General features: G+C 35.2%; 1 protein-coding gene across 1 annotated transcript in view; it reads left to right on the plus strand.

The window, feature by feature from the left end:
• The first annotated feature begins 15602 nt into the window (after positions 1-15602).
• LOC122797288 (regulator of G-protein signaling 9-binding protein B-like) overlaps positions 15603-18891 on the plus strand; it is a 114131-nt gene continuing 110842 nt past the window's right edge. The window contains exons 1-2 of the mRNA XM_044066127.1: positions 15603-15695; positions 16626-16935. Of these exons, the coding sequence (XP_043922062.1) occupies positions 15603-15695; positions 16626-16935 (403 nt within the window). The remainder of the gene's footprint in view (positions 15696-16625; positions 16936-18891) is intronic.

Below are 18891 nucleotides of genomic sequence, written 5' to 3' on the forward strand. Positions count from 1 at the left end.
GTAATTGGTTAGGCCCCCATCTATGGCTCTCTAAAGTGGCAAGTCTGATTCATTCAATAACCAGCCTCTTATGTGGTCATTTTTATCACACACACACACTATGTTGTCTCTGGTTAAAGAATTACACAGCTGTCCAATTTCAGTTATATGCTCTGTGTCTAACTCAGAAAGTTATACATTGGTTGTTTCTAGTACCATTTGATTTCCAGTAAACAATGGATGTCTTGCAGAGAGTAAAGTCTTCCCTGGCTCACACCGTGCCATGGATTATTTTTAGATTGAACTAGCATAGTACTGTCTTCCTTTTTTAGAACAAAAGTATTAAATACCTCAAGGCTACTTTGCCTGTGATTTGAAGGAATATGACACAGTGTGCTTTTTTTTCAGTTTGTCACTGAGGCAACTCACAAGCAGATAAAAAAAAACTTAGGATTTAGAGATCCACAGCTTAAGAAATATCAGAAGTTGTATTGTCACCATCTTACACTAAAAAGTGAAAATAAGCCTTCCTAAAAATTGAGGTTTGTATTACAAGCATATTACTCAATGAAAATTTCTTTTTTCTGCAATTTGTGAATAAGGAGCTTCTCAAATTGCTAAAACAAATTGGTGGACTATTTGTAAAAAAGTAAAGAAAAACAGAGCATACAGAGCTGTATGAAGAAAGCCTGTCAGTTGAGGGAGTGTAAACCCTTCCACTTGATGTAAAACAGGTTTTCTGGGCTATATATGTGCAGTCTATTGCTTAGTGTAATGCAGCATTCGATAGTGTATTAACTTTTGTTCACAATTTAAGTAAATGATATGGTCAACCACTGTGGAGGGTCAGAATTAACAGGTTACTGAGAGGCAATGTATGCCTGGCATACAAGGCATCCTCTGATCGAATTCTGACAGATCTTTTGCACATCCACAAATGAACAGCATCAGAACCACTAGATCCAAGGATATTCATTTTTGTTGCAATATAAATAAGACATGTTGGTATGTGTCTCAAAGGACCCCATGCTCTTGAACAGGCTTCCCATTAATATGAAGCAGAGTCCTTCCTTAATGCCATTTAAACATAAGCTTTACCAATGGATGGAAAATCTGAAATTTACCCCAGGTCAGAATCCCATGTCTCTGACAGACAGAGGCAGACAGTAATGCCCAAACTAACATACCCCCACACACATAACCTCTAGAAACATCATAACTAAATACCCCCTACTAATAAATGCCCATGATACATAGGGATAAAATTGGGTTGGATTGCATGGCTACAAAGTCCCTGGTTGTCATTAGCCTAGTATATACCTATCAACCTACAAAATACCTCAGAACATAAAATAGCATATTATCAAGGATGCTTGAAGATTTGAGAAAAATATCAAACAATTTAACTCTACAAGTCACAGAAACAAAAAAAAGTAACTCACTTATCCTACCTTGTCTCTTTGTAGACTACAGAGATCACCTGCCCAGCTAGGACACCTTGATAAAACAGCCAGTACAGCCAGTACAGCCAGTACAGCCAGTACTTCTATGTTAGTTTGAGTTCTAAATGTGAGTTTATCCTACTGATATATTAGATTTTATGACACACCTTAGAATTTCATTTTGTATAGCCCCCACAACATGATACAAATGCCTCATAAAAGGCTGGTGTCAAGAAAGCAGGCCAGTTGTATTCTTGGGGAATAGTATGTTGCATTAAGTCAGAGAAGGTGGCAGTAGAAAAGGAGGTATCCTATTACCTAAAGGGATTCCAAGCATACAGTGAGCCAGGTGGATTATATGTGGGATGAAGATGACATGTTTTCCCCCTGATTCTCTCTACTGTGCATATTCTGCCAGATATACAGTGGTGTTACTCACCTGCAGCATTTTTCTGCTGCACTGCAGTTTTCCTAGTGTAACTCTCTTGTTTTTTTTCCTTCCTGAGCCCCAGCTGATCATCTAACCCTATCTTTCCACCTGCTAAGTTGACCCTTTCATTCCCCAAATGCAAAAACCCTATGACCCTTTAGTTGATGCTCTAGAATGAAAGTCAAGCAAACAAAGAGTGGAAGCTATTATCCACACATCAGGGATCAGGTCATCCTACCAAACTTCCACCCATGGAGAAGTATCACAGATAACAACCCCCTTGTAAGTGGCACACCTCTGCAGCGTATGCTGGTTAGTCTCACTGCTGCAAGTGATATATCTATAGTCCTGCAGGTGCTGCCAAGGCAGCAAGCCAGATTACCACCCTCCCTACAGACTGAGCAAGCTGGCATTTTCACTGTAACTGTCTGTTGTGAATATTACCTCCATTCTCTTCTGTCTCCACTGAGGGAACCCTGTAATGTAAGTAATCCTTAGGAACTGACCAATCAAGATTGTCCTTTTCCTCTTATCCCCACCCACCTCAGTCTTATTGTGGAGTAACTGCTCCTCTATCTTTATACATTATGCAATAGTAGTGATAGCATTATGAATTTCTAAGTGGGGACGGCAACTTCTTTGTAAGCTAACACCTTTCCTTCCTTCCTTATAAAACTCTATTCTTTCAAAATAAAACAATAGGAAAGCCTTATACACAATTTTTAAGAAGTAGCTGTCTAATACAGTGTGTGACAGAGCAAAGAGTAAGACAGAAAGAGAGAGGCAGGCAGACAGAAACAGGCAATTCTTTATGTAGTGTTTGTTAAAATATAAATATTTCTTAGCACCTGTCATGTCCCTCCTATGGGCCAGTGATCAAGAAGACTGAATCCTCACTGCTGACATCGGTGGGGAACATAAACTGTGAGAAAAATAGACACACACAACATTTTCAGATACAGCTCTCTCTGCACCAAGTACAATTTCCCTTAAGAGCACACAGGGAATGCACACTCCAGTCCTGGGTCTGGGCTTTTTCTCCAGGCCACAAATAAGACTCCCCACTGACCACTATAGAGCTGAGCCCTTAGTTGTGTGTTCTGAGCTAAGTACTCCACCACCCTCTTTATAAAATCAGTGCTCTCAGTGTCCCTGTTCAAAGTAGCTGTCTGACACTCTCTGTGAGATTTGATTTTCACACACACACACACACACACACACCTGGGAAAGGCTGGCACAGCTTACCCGCTCTGCCACCTGCACCCAGACTATAAGGTAGATCTGCTGCCACCAGAACACCCAAAGTTAGCTACTTTAAAGCCCTTACCAGGGTACCCAATTACATTTTTTAAAATTAGTGCTTATACAAATTGTAGTGTTTAATCAAGCAGCAAGACCTTCAGGAACTTGGAGCCACAGTGCCACTAAATAATGTAAGTACTCTCGAAGGTTAAATATTTTCTAAAAAACCAACCACAATGAAAGGTTTAGATATATTTAATAATAATGAACATTCTGAATATCTATTTACAATAAACACCAGAATTTTAATCAGAGGAAATATAAAAAAAAAAAAAAAACAAGACAGATGGAAAGACTCAGACAGATGCAGAAAAAACTAGATTTAGCTAATTTCACTATATTTTTCTAACTGACTGAAAAATTACTGTTCACTTGTTACTTAGTAAAGCAAGACAAGATGAACGTCAATGATTGTCTTGTCAGGTCCAAGAACACAGTGCACATTATTACAGCACCATGTGAAAGCAACAACATTTTTCATTACTAAAAACAATATGAGAAAATATGTACCAATAACATACTAAAACTTTAAACTATAAACCATTTAAAATTAAATCAGAAGTATAAAGGCCTTATCTGGGTTCAGAGGCCTAAATATTTACATTATTTACATTTTTTATTTACTATTCTTAACCATTACTTCCCTAATTGCCCTCTTTGTTCATTTGAGAAACACCTCCTTGAAATCCATGAACCAAAAAAAATCTTTCAGTCACTGCCTATATTCCTACTCAGTAGCCAATGTCTTTAACAATATTCCTACAGATATTCATTTGTCCCATACTGTTTTACATCTTACGTCGGTATACTCTCCCCACATTACTTTATCTACAATATTGGAGTTGGTGACTGGCATAATGTTTAAGGGGTTGCCTCCCAGGTACAAGGTAGAGGGACTGATTCTCACATTTGGTCACTGTCTAGTTATTAGTTAGGCATGTAACAGTCTGCAAATTGACTGCTTAGTATTTACCTATGAAATCTGTTCTAGGTAACTATTTCTGTAGTGAAGTACTTCTTCACAACCTCTTGAATTTATCTTCTAATTTCACATTATGGTATTGAATACTAGAATACCATTTTCTCTGAAATGTTTTTATTAGTCTATATGCAATCTACTAAAATGCTGCTAAAATTCACATTACCTACAGGGATAAAATTCATATTTAAAGTAGACAAGATCCATATACAGTCCAAAAGTGCAATCTAGTGATTAGTGTATTCTGTATGTTGTTCTAATATCATAATAAACACACACACACACACACACATATATATGTGTGTGTGTGTGTGTGTGTGTGTGTGTGTGTGTGTGTGTGTGTGTGTGTGTGTGTGTGTGTGTGTGTGTATATATATATATATATATATATGTGTGTGTGTGTGTGTGTGTGTGTGTGTGTGTGTGTGTGTGTGTGTGTGTGTGTGTATATATATATATATATATATATACACACACACACATATATATATATATATATATATATATATATATATATATATATCTATAGATACATATATACATATATATATATATATATATATATATATATATATATATATATATATGTATAAATATGAGTCTACTGGTCTACGTCATAACAACTAAAGCCCACTTTCTGGAATCCCATATGAGTGAGATGAAAGCATCTAAAACTTAATTGCACAAAACTTTACATCACTGAAAATGTCAACCAGGAAAAGAACCATTTGGCCACCAGTACAAAATACACAAATCAAAGCATGTCAAACCCACCAAAGTGGGGAGTCTGTGCCCCCCACAACCCCCCGCCAACTAAATATACCAACTCTGACATCGCACTATAGTGTGGAAAAGGGCAAATTTCTCCATGGTGGCCATGTGGTTCTTTTCTCGGTTGACCTTTTTGGTGATGTAAAGTTTTGTTTAATAAAAGTGTTGGTGCTTTCGTCTCACTCATAAGGGATTTGAGTAAGTCGACTTTCATTGTTATGAAGTATACCCATATATATATATATATATATATATATATATATATATATATATATATATATATATATGTCCAATCAATACAACACCGGAATGCGACAGGAATGTGCTGTATAAAATCCAAATTATTAAAACACCAACAAATAGCACAATAAACACGGCCAGGATCACTCAACAAATCCAATGCACTGTTCAAACTTTTACTTGTTTCAAGATAAATTCAAATCACAAGCAACTACACAGTTCTTGGTATATAAGCTCAAACTGCAAACAGCTGACTATGAGCAATGAACAGCAAAGGTGTACTATCACACTTTTAACTTTCTAGAGTGCAGCTTAGTAGCTCCGTATCTCCATATCACTCAGGCATGCCATACGCAATATATTTTCTATTGAAGCATATACTCGAGCCAAGCACTAAATAGTGCTAAATAATCCATATATTTATTAAAATAACAATAAAACAATAAAAAGGAAGAACATAGGATAAGCGCTTTCGGGTCACCACCACGACCCTTCCTCAGATCCTTATAACTGATATTACATAATTTTCTTCTTTTAAAATAGCAGGTTTGCACCAATAAGGCAATCTATTGCATATTAATGATATTACATCATTTCCTTCTTTTAAATAGCAGGTTTACACCAATGAGGCAGTCTATTGCATAGTCACTCCTACTCAGACATTGTTATTTAAGATCAAGGCAGGTTACAGTGTTGTGTAGTCTGATGGAATTGATCTTAAATAACAATGTCTTCATGTTTGATGGAAAATTTTATATACAGCTCTGTGGTGTAGCCATGGGTACGCCATGCGCCAATAGCTATGCAAATATAGTATTGGTGCAATGGGAAAATAAAGTGGTTCATCAGGACAACCCTTGGAAGAATTATCTGAGGGTCTATCAAAGATTTGTAGACGATATATACATTATGTGGGAAGGAGAAGCTGTGGAATTGACAAATTTTCATTGCATATTTAGAAGACAGCACAAGCTTCCTTAAATTTACTATGGCGTATAGCAATACACAAATGGATTTTTTGGATGTGCGTATCTTACAAAATGAAGAAGGCATTATAGAGACCAGCCTTTACAGAAAAGAATGTTGGAAGAACAACATCTTACCAAGAAATACTATGCATCCGAGGTATACTCGTAAAAATATAGTTAGAGGACAGTTCCTAAGAATTTCAAGGATGCATTCAAATGATGCCACTATTGGTTCGGCTATGAATGATCTGTCTAAACATCTGAAAGTGAGAGGCTATAAAGAGAAGGAGGTGCCTGAAGTGAAACAACAAGTAATTATGGAGAGACATGGCAAAGGGAAACCATTCCTAAAAGGAGGTTATGAGAACATCTATGATGGTAAGAATGAACAAAAAGAATTGAGGATGATGTTTACGCACACAACAGACACTCAGGGAGTCTGTGAGATTGTTAAGAAAAATTGGAAAATATTAATGCCAAATGAGAAATGTAAAGGATTGGTAGGAGAAGAACTTAGATTTTGTTTCAAGAATGCAAAGAATTTAAAAACAATATTATGTAAAGATAATTGCTTGGAATCATATGTCACATCAAAAAGAATTGGAACTTTTCCTTGTAGAAGATGCACAATGTGCAAATTTATATGTACTGATAGCTGCTTCGAACATCCAACTACTAAGAAGAAATATACTACTAATTTTTATGCTGACTGCACAACCAAGAACATTGTATATTTGGCTACATGCTCTGCATGCAGCAATTTCTACGTTGGAAAAATTGTGAGACAAATGAAAGAAAGAATGTCCAAGCATGTTAGTGACATAAGGTTAAGGGATTATAAGAGCCCACTTGCGAAACATGTTAGAGACAATGTGGGAAACAACTTTATGTTTAGAGTTTTGAAAATTGTATTTGCCTCAAAAAGGGGGGGAGGGTGATATTAACACCAGACTTGAGCAGGAGGAAATGTTTTGGATTGGGAAGCTTAGAGCACATCAGAAACCAGGACTTAATACAGCATTCCCTATGAAACCCACCTTGAAAAGGTGGAGACTGAAGAGGCACTTATGACACACCTGTCTGAGTAGGTGTGACTATGCAACAGACTGCCTCATTGGTGTAAACCTGCTATTTTAAAAGAAGGAAATGATGTAATATCATTAATATGCAATAGATTGCCTTATTGGTGCAAACCTGCTATTTTAAAATAAGCAAATTATGTAATATCAGTTATAAGGATCTGAGGAAGGGTTGTGGTGGTGACCCAAAAGCGCTTATCCTATGTTCTTCCTTTTTATTATTTTATTGTTATTTTAATAAATATATGGATTATTTAGCACTATTTAGTGCTTGGCTCGAGTATATGCTTCAATAGAAAATATATTGCGTGTGGCATGCCTGAGTGATATGGAGATACGGAGCTACTAAGCTGCACTCTAGAAAGTTAAAAGTGTGATAGTATGCCTTTGCTGTTCATTGCTCATAGTCAGCTGTTTGCAGTTTGAGCGTATATACCAAGAACTGTGTAGCTGCTTGTAATTTGAACGTATCTTGAAACAAGTAAAAGTTTGAACAGCGCATTGGATTTGTTGATTGATCCTGGCCGTGTTTATTGTGCTGTTTGTTGGAGTTTTATATATATATATATATATATATATATATATATATATATATATATATATATATGTGTGTGTGTGTGTGTGTGTGTGTGTGCATGTGTGTGTATGTATGTATAGATATATAGATATATATATATATATATATATATATATATATATATATATATATATATATATATATGTATATATATATATATATATATATATATATATATATATACAGGATCTGTACAGATCCTCGACGGCACTTTCTGCCGAAGCAGAAATCACCAAACATACATAACCGAAAGTGCTGTTCACCGAAGCAGCACTTTCAGTTATGTATGCTGGTTGTGCCAGTCACACTCCGGTGCGATTAAGGGAGAATTCCCTTTTCCCCACTGTAGTGCAACCTCAGAGTGAGAATATAAAAGTGATAAAAGTGGGGGGGTGCAGGGGGGCTTTCCCCCCTGCATAAAAGAAGATTTAGTGTGTTTTTTTTTGGACGGAGTTTAATGAAAGCGCTTTTTTCGGTGAAAGCACTCTCGTTAAAGTGTGTTGCAGTATTTTAGATTCAGACTATTGAACTTTCGTTCAGTAGTCCTAGACCCATGTATATATATATATATATATATATATATATATATATATATATATATATGGGTTAAATCCAATAAAAATATAACAAACAGTCCTGGATAAGGAGCCATCTTCCGAAACAAAGTATTGTAGAACAAAACAGATGATGCTCTCCACAGCTGACAAAAAATCCTTTGTTTACTGCAGTAGTAAGCGCTTTTGCGTTATTACAAATGCTTCATCAGACTTATAAAACAGATATTTGCACAAGCTTCTTTTAAAACACTCATCAATCAAAAACAACCAATCAAAATACTGATGTGAGGCTAATTAGTTTCACCACTTTCAAAATAAGAGCATACTCACTATTGGGCACACATACCTAAAAAGAAGTACCTCATAACAAAATTTTTTAAAAAACATTATATATAAAAATATATATATATATAAATATATAAAAATATATATATATATTTAAAAAAACAACATTTCAAAAAACCAATTAACAGTAAATAAAAATGCTACTATATCACATTAATGCTTATAAGGACGTGCTCCTAGAAAAGGTTTTAAAGTAACTTTTTCATTAAGTCCTTTTCCTTTATATGCTTGCAGTCTCATGATCCAACGATTTTCACATTCTTCAGTATAATTTTTTATGTTACCTAACCTATTCGTCCTCTTTATTAACTGTATTACATTAAATCTAAAATAATGTGAGGTGCCTACATTTAAAATGTGCCTAGCTAGAGCATTATGTTCGTCTTCTTTATTAATGGCATAGATATGCTCTCTTACTCATTCTCTAAGACTTCTATTTGTCTTACCTACATAGAAACAAAAGCATATCTGACATACTGCCAGATATACTAAGTTCCTAGATTTACAATCAGCATAGAAATCAAAGTTAAAAACCTTACCTGTGTTTACATGTGTATAAACACTACTTCCTGACATATAAACGCATTGATTACAATTCCTGCAGGGTAGTGTACCCCTTCTATTTGACAAAACAGTATTATTAATATTACCTTCATAACAGAGCAGTCTTTTCAATTATTTCATATTCCTGTAGGTAAAACTTGGTTTTTTACCTACTATCTCAGAAATGTTATCATCACTAGTCAAGATGCTCCAATTCCTGGTTATTGTATCTTTAATTTATATATTCATGTTAGTATATGGTATAATTATCCTATTTTTATTAGTATTAGATTCTCCCATAGCTACACTAGCATCATGTTCTTGTGGTCTAACTACACTTACATTGTGACTTCGTGATCTATTCAAATATGGTTTCCCTCTCCCCCTTCTCATATCGATATTTTCCATACTAATATTATTAATTTCACTCCTACTATAGCCCCTTTTCAGAAAATTTCCAACTAGCATGTCTTTTTTATCATTAAAATTACTATCCTCTGTGGTGAGGCGGGAAATTCTCAATGTTTGACTCTCTATAATATTTCCATAGATGTGCTGGGGATGCATACTCCTACGGTGTAGAATATTATTTTTCCAGCACGGTTTTCTATATACCTCTGAGTGCATTACATTATCTTTTTTCATTATTTGCACATCTAAAAACTCTATCATCATATCTGAGCTCTTGTGTTGTGTTGCCTTGTGTTGGCATATTGGGAGAACAACTATGTTACAACTAACACAATTTATGGTACAAATATAAGATTTTATAAGCGTTTTGTAGATGACGTGTTTATTGTATGGGATGGAACTACAGCAGAACTCACTGTGTTTATGGATTATATATATGGCATGACCAATTTTCTGAGCTTTGAATACAAGAGCTCAGATATGATGATAGAGTTTTTAGATGTGCAAATAATGAAAAAAGATAATGTAATGCACTCAGAGGTATATAGAAAACCGTGCTGGAAAAATAATATTCTACACCGTAGGAGTATGCATCCCCAGCACATCTATGGAAATATTATAGAGAGTCAAACATTGAGAATTTCCCGCCTCACCACAGAGGATAGTAATTTTAATGATAAAAAAGACATGCTAGTTGGAAATTTTCTGAAAAGGGGCTATAGTAGGAGTGAAATTAATAATATTAGTATGGAAAATATCGATATGAGAAGGGGGAGAGGGAAACCATATTTGAATAGATCACGAAGTCACGATGTAAGTGTAGTTAGACCACAAGAACATGATGCTAGTGTAGCTATGGGAGAATCTAATACTAATAAAAATAGGATAATTATACCATATACTAACATGAATATAAAAATTAAAGATATAATAACCAGGAATTGGAGCATCTTGACTAGTGATGATAACATTTCTGAGATAGTAGGTAAAAAAACAAGTTTTACCTACAGGAATATGAAATAATTGAAAAGACTGCTCTGTTATGAAGGTAATATTAATAATACTGTTTTGTCAAATAGAAAGGGTACACTACCCTGCAGGAATTGTAATCAATGCGTTTATATGTCAGGAAGTAGTGTTTATACACATGTAAACACAGGTAAGGTTTTTAACTTTGATTTCTATGCTGATTGTAAATCTAGGAACTTAGTATATCTGGCAGTATGTCAGATATGCTTTTGTTTCTATGTAGGTAAGACAAATAGAAGTCTTAGAGAATGAGTAAGAGAGCATATCTATGCCATTAATAAAGAAGACGAACATAATGCTCTAGCTAGGCACATTTTAAATGTAGGCACCTCACATTATTTTAGATTTAATGTAATACAGTTAGTAAAGAGGACGAATAGGTTAGGTAACATAAAAAATTATACTGAAGAATGTGAAAATCGTTGGCTCATGAGACTGCAAGCATATAAAGGAAAAGGACTTAATGAAAAAGTTACTTTAAAACCTTTTTCTAGGAGCACGTCCTTATAAGCATTAATGTGATATAGTAGCATTTTTATTTACTGTTAATTGGGTTTTTGAAATGTTGTTTTTTTAAATATATATATATTTTTATATATTTATATATATATATTTTTTATATATAATGTTTTTTAAAAAAATTTTGTTATGAGGTACTTCTTTTTAGGTATGTGTGCCCAATAGTGAGTATGCTCTTATTTTGAAAGTGGTGAAACTAATTAGCTTCACATCAATATTTTGATTGGTTGTTTTTGATTGATGAGTGTTTTAAAAGAAGCTTGTGCAAATATCTGTTTTATAAGTCTGATGAAGCGTTTGTAATAACGCGAAAGTGCTTACTACTGCAGTAAATAAAGGATTTTTGTCAGCTGTGGAGAGCATCATCTGTTTTGTTCTACATATATATGGGTTACCTTTAGTTCATTGAAAGGCCACAACATCAAAACCCACATCGACACGGCATAATATCGAAAACTGGAGAGCCGACGTTCCCCACACAGTAAGTAACCTTTTGACCATCCAGAAATCTAAATCTACCAGTTAAACAAATACACAGATGTTGGGGGCTACACCCCCCCACATTCCCCTACATGGGGGGCTTTGCCCCCACACCTCCCTTACTTAATATTCCAACTCCGAGAATGCACTACCGTGGGGGTATGGGGCAAAGTTCATGTTTATGGCCAAACAGTTACTTACCATGTGGGGAATGTTGGCTCTCCAGTTTCTGTTATTATGCCATGTCGATGCAGTGGGTTTCGATGTTGTGGCCATTCAATGAACTAAAGGTACACACACACACACACACACACACATATATATATATATATATATATATATATATATATATATATAGGTTCACTTTTTAATTTTGAAATATTGAAATCTCGAATTTCAGTATTTCGAGTCCAGAATGCCAAAAGTGCAGTTATTCGAAACTGCACTTGGTCGGATCACAGTTTCCCAACTCTGTGTTTGGTGTGCTGTGGTGTGTAATTTAGGGTGTTCTGTCTTTTTAAGGGTACTGTGGTCTTGCGGCCAATGTTCATTTATGTACGAAGATGCAGGAAAGTGTTTAACTTTTAAGGGTTTTGGTAGAAATTTGTTATTATTTAATTTTGTGGGGAGTTGTAGGAGTAAGTTGGGGTAGGTAGGTAAGAGTGCATGTGTGTGAGTGTTAAATGTAGTGATTTTTGTACGTGTATAGTGTGTGTGTGTGTGTGTGTGTGTGTGTGTGTGTGTGTGTGTGTGTGTGTGTGTGTGTGTGTGTTATTAGTGAGTGTAAATATGATTGTCTGTAATGGGAGTGCAGGGGAAGTTTTGTGGGGTTTTTTTCTGAGTTAATGCGACCTCGGACTTGGTATATATAAGTAGCAGGGGTGTGAAAGCACAGCAGGGGGGTGGATGGGGGGCTTGCCCCCCTGCAGAAATGTATGGTCGTTGTATTGTTGCGAGATATTTAGTGTTCATGTATTGTTTTGGGGGTAGGGTTGGATTTTTATTTGTGTTGTGTTGTGTTTTTTTCAGTATTTTAATTGTTCGTTGTTTTGTACTTTCATGTTCATGATTTTTTGAGTTTCTAGTCTCGAAATACTGAAATTCGGGATTTCAGTATTTCCAGATTAGAAAATGGACCCATACATGTATATATATATATATATATATATATATATATATATATATATATATATATATATGTCATTTTACAGTGTCGAAACACAGTTTATCAAAACCATGTTTCAGTGGACACACATTAGCTAAAGTGCATTTTATCGAAAATGCACTTTTGCTAACTAGAGAGTGGTAGATTGAGGAAAGCATGCAGTTTACATGCACCGTTAGTTGTAAATCAACATATAGTGTTGATTTACAACTAACGAAACTATCGCTGACATCATAGTACAGTGTGGATAAGGGAATATTCCCTTTTCCCCACTGTACTGCAATCTCAGAGTGAGAAAAATAAAGTAGGGGGGTTGGGGGTGCAGGGGGGCTTGCCCCCCTGCATGACACTGTTTGACGTAATTTTTTTTTTTTTTACGTTTTTTTTTTTATGTTGATTACTTTAGCGAAAGTGCATATTTGACAATATGCACTTTCACTAAAGTGTGTTATTGGGAACACAATTTGATGACTTGTGTTTTCGATAATAAATAGTGACATATATATATATATATATATATATATATATATATATATATATATATATATATATATATATATATATATAGGGATTCACTTTGTAATCTTGAAATACTAAAATACCGAATTTTAGTATCTCAAGACTATAAAGCCGAAAGCCCAAAAAACTGGTACACACAACCATGAAATTCAAAATCGCGATCATTCAAATACACACACCACCACATAAACAAGCAGGCATACACCTACCTAATGACACTACAACACACAAACACAACATAAATAACAAACAAACATACCTACCCTACCTACAAGCAGGTGGGCAAGCCCCCCTGCACCCCCATGTGGGAGACTGCGCCCCCCCACACCCCCGCTACTTATATATACTAAGTCTGAAGTCGCACTAAACACACAAACACATAAAGCCGACCACTACACACACTCACGCACTAAAATCCTTACCCAATACCCTTACAAGAACACCACTTAGCTGAATTCCCGGCTAAATCCACAAACCGCACCGCACGTCAGGAATGCGACAAAACAATAGCGGATTCAACATTTCCGCATTTGACATTATGCAGTTTCGAATAACTGCACTTTCGACTTTATAGTCTTGAAATACTAAAATTCAGTATTTTAGTATTTCGAGATTATAAAGTGAAACCATATATATATGGGCATACTTTTGAAGAACAAAAGTTCACTACTTCGAACTTCAAAAGTACACCCACACTAATGCGAATGTGTACTTTCACGAAAGTGCACTCTCGCGAACTCGCTAGACCGAAAGGGCTATCAGTCATGGATCTTAGGGTTAGGGCACGGGTTAGGGTAAGGGGATAGTTAGTAGGGCTATCCCCTTACCTTGACCTGTGCCCTAACCCTAAGGTCCGTGACTATCGCACCACAGTGGAAGACATTCCAAATTGGGCTATGTCCTCCACTGTGGTGCAATAATCATGGACCTTAGGGTTAGGGCACGGGTTAGGGTAAGGGGATAGTTAGTAGGGCTATCCCCTTACCTTGACCCGTGCCCTAACCCTAAGGTCCGTGACTATCACACCACAGTGGAGGACATAGCTAACCCGTGCCCTAACCCTAAGGTCCGTGAGTATTGCACCACAGTGGAGAACATAGCCCATTTTTCAATGTCCTCCATTGTGGTGGGGTAGGTTCGGTCTAGTGAGCTTAAGTGAAACTGCACTTTTGTTAAAGTGCACTTTCGCTTAAGTGGGGATGTACTTTCCCATTTCGAAAAAGTGAATTTTTGTTGTGGGAAAGTACACCCAAATATATATATATATATATATATATATATATATATATATATATATATATATATATATATATTGCCTAGAGAAAAACATTATGATGTGAATTTGCAAGTCCTAATGACACAGTCAGATATTGCAGAGTACCTCAGTTTGAATACTTAGGTAACAAAATGTATTGTGGCAATACCAATAGCAGTTATGCATTAATAATGTTGATATGTTAAGCATTACAGGCATTATTAGTATATAATGCAATACATCATGATGAAAATAGATAAATTATATAAGTGTTACTAAAGAGGAACACAACAAAGTGTGGAGCAAGGACATGTAACACTAACTACAAAAGGAAAAGAAGGATATATCAATACTTTTCTAGGTAAACACTTGAGGGTTTGAGTTTGCATTGATCTTGCCACCTAATGATTCATTACAACATTAACTGAATAAAAGCCTGAGACAGTTCTAGAAAGCAGAAGTGTATTTTGCAAAGTAGTTGCTTTTCCTTTCCTTCTTTAAGCCACCATATTATAACATAACAGTTTCTAAAGATACATTCACATATGAAAGTTATGATGGCTATTGAGAGTTTCTTTTAAGGGGATTACAGACAGTGATAATCCTAGCTGCAGCACCAGATGGATGTGGTGGGAAGAATGCAGTAACCTCAGGAATTACTAGCAAGGACAAGAAAGATTTTGTACACATTCATGTGGGCTTAGATTAACAAGATTAGAGTTTCAGGAGCACCTTGTTTCCCACTATGATATCCAGATAGCTGAATAATTAATAAAAGTGTACATAATATTTTTCATGTGCAATCTTCATTTTTTAACTATAAAAACATGAAATAGGGAATATTTTTGGATTCTTTTGAGTTGTGGATAATGTTACAATTTAGAATGAAACTCAGTTATTCTCTGTCAGAACTGAAAGGCAAAGCAAACCAGGAACTTGACTGCTAAACATATTTCTACTACTTGTCGAAATTTGTTTTGGGAACCTATAGCTTCCTTAGAAAAACATACCGATGCCTACCAAAAACAAGATTGCTGCTGAAGAAAATGTGAACTCTCTGAAGCACAGAGCAGAATGCAGAGAAATAGTGGAAGCCTTAGTCAAGGTGACAAATGGAATGTCTATTCACACTTTTCTTTTCATGTTATTATTTAAAATGCATGTTGCCTCATTGAAGAAAACAGAATTTTGCATCACCAGTTTCCTTATCAGAAAGGCAAGAATCTATATTTATAAATTGCATTATGTTATGTTTTACAGTTACAATAACTATTTAGTTGAAGTTGTTTTGCACAAATTTCGCAAACTTGGTCTGTGCATTTGTTTGTGCATAGTGAAAATATTTTAATACTACAACGATGAGTCTTCTGAGTTCTCCAGTATATCTCTGTGCTAAAAACTTGTGAAAACAAATGTAAAGTGCAGCATCCAAAATTTATGCTGTACAACTCTTACTATAAGAAAACACACTGGAAGAACAAATATTATTTCCACTAATTTTCATTAACTATTGCCAATTATATAGCTGTACTAAAACACTGTGGTGCTTTGGAATGTGTTATGCACACATATAACCTGTAAGCAAATATAAGTAGATATGGAAAATACTGTACTTTATGGCTAAGCAATGTACATATCAATAAAAAATATTAAACATGAAGTTACATAAAATGACAGCATAACTTGCTGTAGTAATATTAGTCTGCACATGGATGTAACTTAAAAAAATAACAATCTTATTTGCTCACCACTTGGTCTAAAGCTTTCTGTATAGAAAATAAATGCATTATTTAAATGCATTCTGTTCCACATCCATCCTTATTATGATACTGGACCCAAAGAGCAAAAAAGGTCTATTAAGCAAACATACAGTACATTAAAACTGTGTCATTAACTCTGAGTAAGAAATATGATTTATAAGTACCTGTCATCAGAAAATGTTATATTTCATTACCATGAGACAGTATGTTGTGTTTACAGATAAGTGCACACATTTCATATGCAATAACGCCTTTTATTGTCTGTTTCTCAAAAGGTGACAGCTTGCTACAAACATTTGGCAGTCAACATTGGTGGATCTTCTGACTGCTTTAACCTTCGTGATGAGCTCAGGAAAACAAGAGAAAAGGTGCAGGAACTGGCATTGACCAACAGAAATAAGCTAACAACAGCACTAAGGGATAAAACTCTTTCCAAGGAAGATCGGACAGAGATGGACCGTCTTTGGGTAATCTTTTCCTCCAGTCTAGAACTCTTTCATATGGACATGTGCAAAGTATATGAACTTGGACAGAACTTCACCTTTTCTGTAAAAGAAAGTTCTTCCATTCAAAGTGGAATGACAGGTACCTTTCTTCCTTCAATACACTGGGCAATGAAATGTACACAATGAAGAATTTTTAAGGGAATTTACTTTTGGCTTATTCTACTATTATTCATTTTTATTATTAATAATTAGAAAAAGCACATAATTCTTAATGTTACAGATCTACCACTGACTTTACTTCTTACAACATTATAGTCATCATGAAAGCTGAGTTACTTTGTATCCTGTAAGAGTATACTTGCCTTTCAGGGAACTTCTGTATACTTCTGAAACAAGTATTTGTTTTCAAAGTCTAATTTGATGTTCTAGTACAGATATATACATAAAACTAAAGCAGCAAGGTGGCATCTACACACTGAAGTGATCTGCTAAGCTACGTAGTGAAATGGTCAGCATAGGATATACAAAACAAGAGTAAAGAGTATTGGAAGAAATTATGAAAAACATTAGATATTTTCCATATTCACTTTAATGCAAAAAACTAAGGTGTGATATTGTCATGTTGGGGTGGTTTATAGAAGCAATGGGTGTTATTAAAATGGCATTCACACATGGTGGGTAATGTTTAGACATTCCAAGATATAAATACTTTTTTTGGTAAACAGTTATGAGTATTAGCTATATTTTCATATCTGTGTTAATTTCTTAAAAGTCATGTGACCTACAGGTTAATAAATGGCGCCATCTTATACAAAACATTAAGGCTCAAAATGTTGCCACTGAAACTTGCTATCTAATACACATAGCTTTTTAAACAAATATGGGTTTGAAATATTGTGAAATTATTACATGCATAACATAATTTGCATAGTTTTTGCAATATCACAAAACAGCAGTATGCTATCCCCTCTTGCCATACAGGTGGACACTTCTTCCAATGATATCTTGCATCTTTCATGTACACTTAAAAATGCCCTTTTCTTTTCATAAATCTCAAATATAAACTCAGCCTGATTAGACAGACCTTTGGCACTAACATTAATCTGTAGCCTGTTGCTTACCAAAAGTGTTCATATTCTACATTTTTTTAACTCACATGATTTAGCAGGTACCTCAAATCTTATGAGGCTTGTTTTCAGTAGAGAAATGTGGAGAAAAGCTCTCAGGAAGTAAGTGGTTTGCTAGCTGAGAAGAGCTCAGGAATGTTGAGAATGAATTAGCCTCCTACTGCTCAGGATTCAACAGTGTCATAAAAAAAAATCTAGTATAAATGTTCCAAAATTATAAACAGCTATTATTTATTTTTGTTAACTGGATAAGTAAGATGGTCCAATGACCTTTTTCAGTCACATCCCAGCCCTTAGGCAAATGCAAACACAATTAAGAAATAATTATGCATACAGTAATTGTTATTAATACAACTGCATGTTAAAGAAGAAGGTAGGTAGCAATCACAGTGTTACAACAAAGTAAGGATATGCAGTTACAGTGCACTTTGAGGAAGAAGCAGTGTGGCATGCTTTGACAGTGAAACGGTAGTTGCTGATTTAGGCAGTGCTACTATAAACACACAGGTAAGTAATGTTATATAAAGTTCTAAATAACAAAGTGTAGCAGTGAAATGTTTTATAATATGTCCTGTTTTGTAACACTTATTGGCCAGGTCTTTCGCAGAAGCTTTTCTTTGATGTTATTTATGAGTTTACTACATAGCAAAATAAACTTGACAGCATAAAGAAATAAAAGAGGACCCAGAACTATCAAATATTTTCACTTTCTGTTTCTACATTGACTTTTAACAGATATGTTATTTCCATACCTCTTTGGCAGGTCTATGATTGCTTTAATCTCTCTTCCTTTTCAGATCAGTATTTATAATCTTCAGGCTCTTACACAGACTGCCACACTTGCCCTGGGCCCTCATATGCTGTATTGCAATGCAGCAAACTAGGAAAATATTTCTATGGTCTGAGCCCAACAGTTCATCCCCATCACTGAGCCAAGAATATTTCCTGCAAATCAAGAAATAGCAGTG

This window comes from Protopterus annectens, chromosome 3.part0 (assembly GCF_019279795.1).
Source record: "Protopterus annectens isolate FY-2018-M chromosome 3.part0, PAN1.0, whole genome shotgun sequence".
In the NCBI taxonomy this organism is placed as follows: Eukaryota; Metazoa; Chordata; order Ceratodontiformes; family Protopteridae; genus Protopterus; species Protopterus annectens.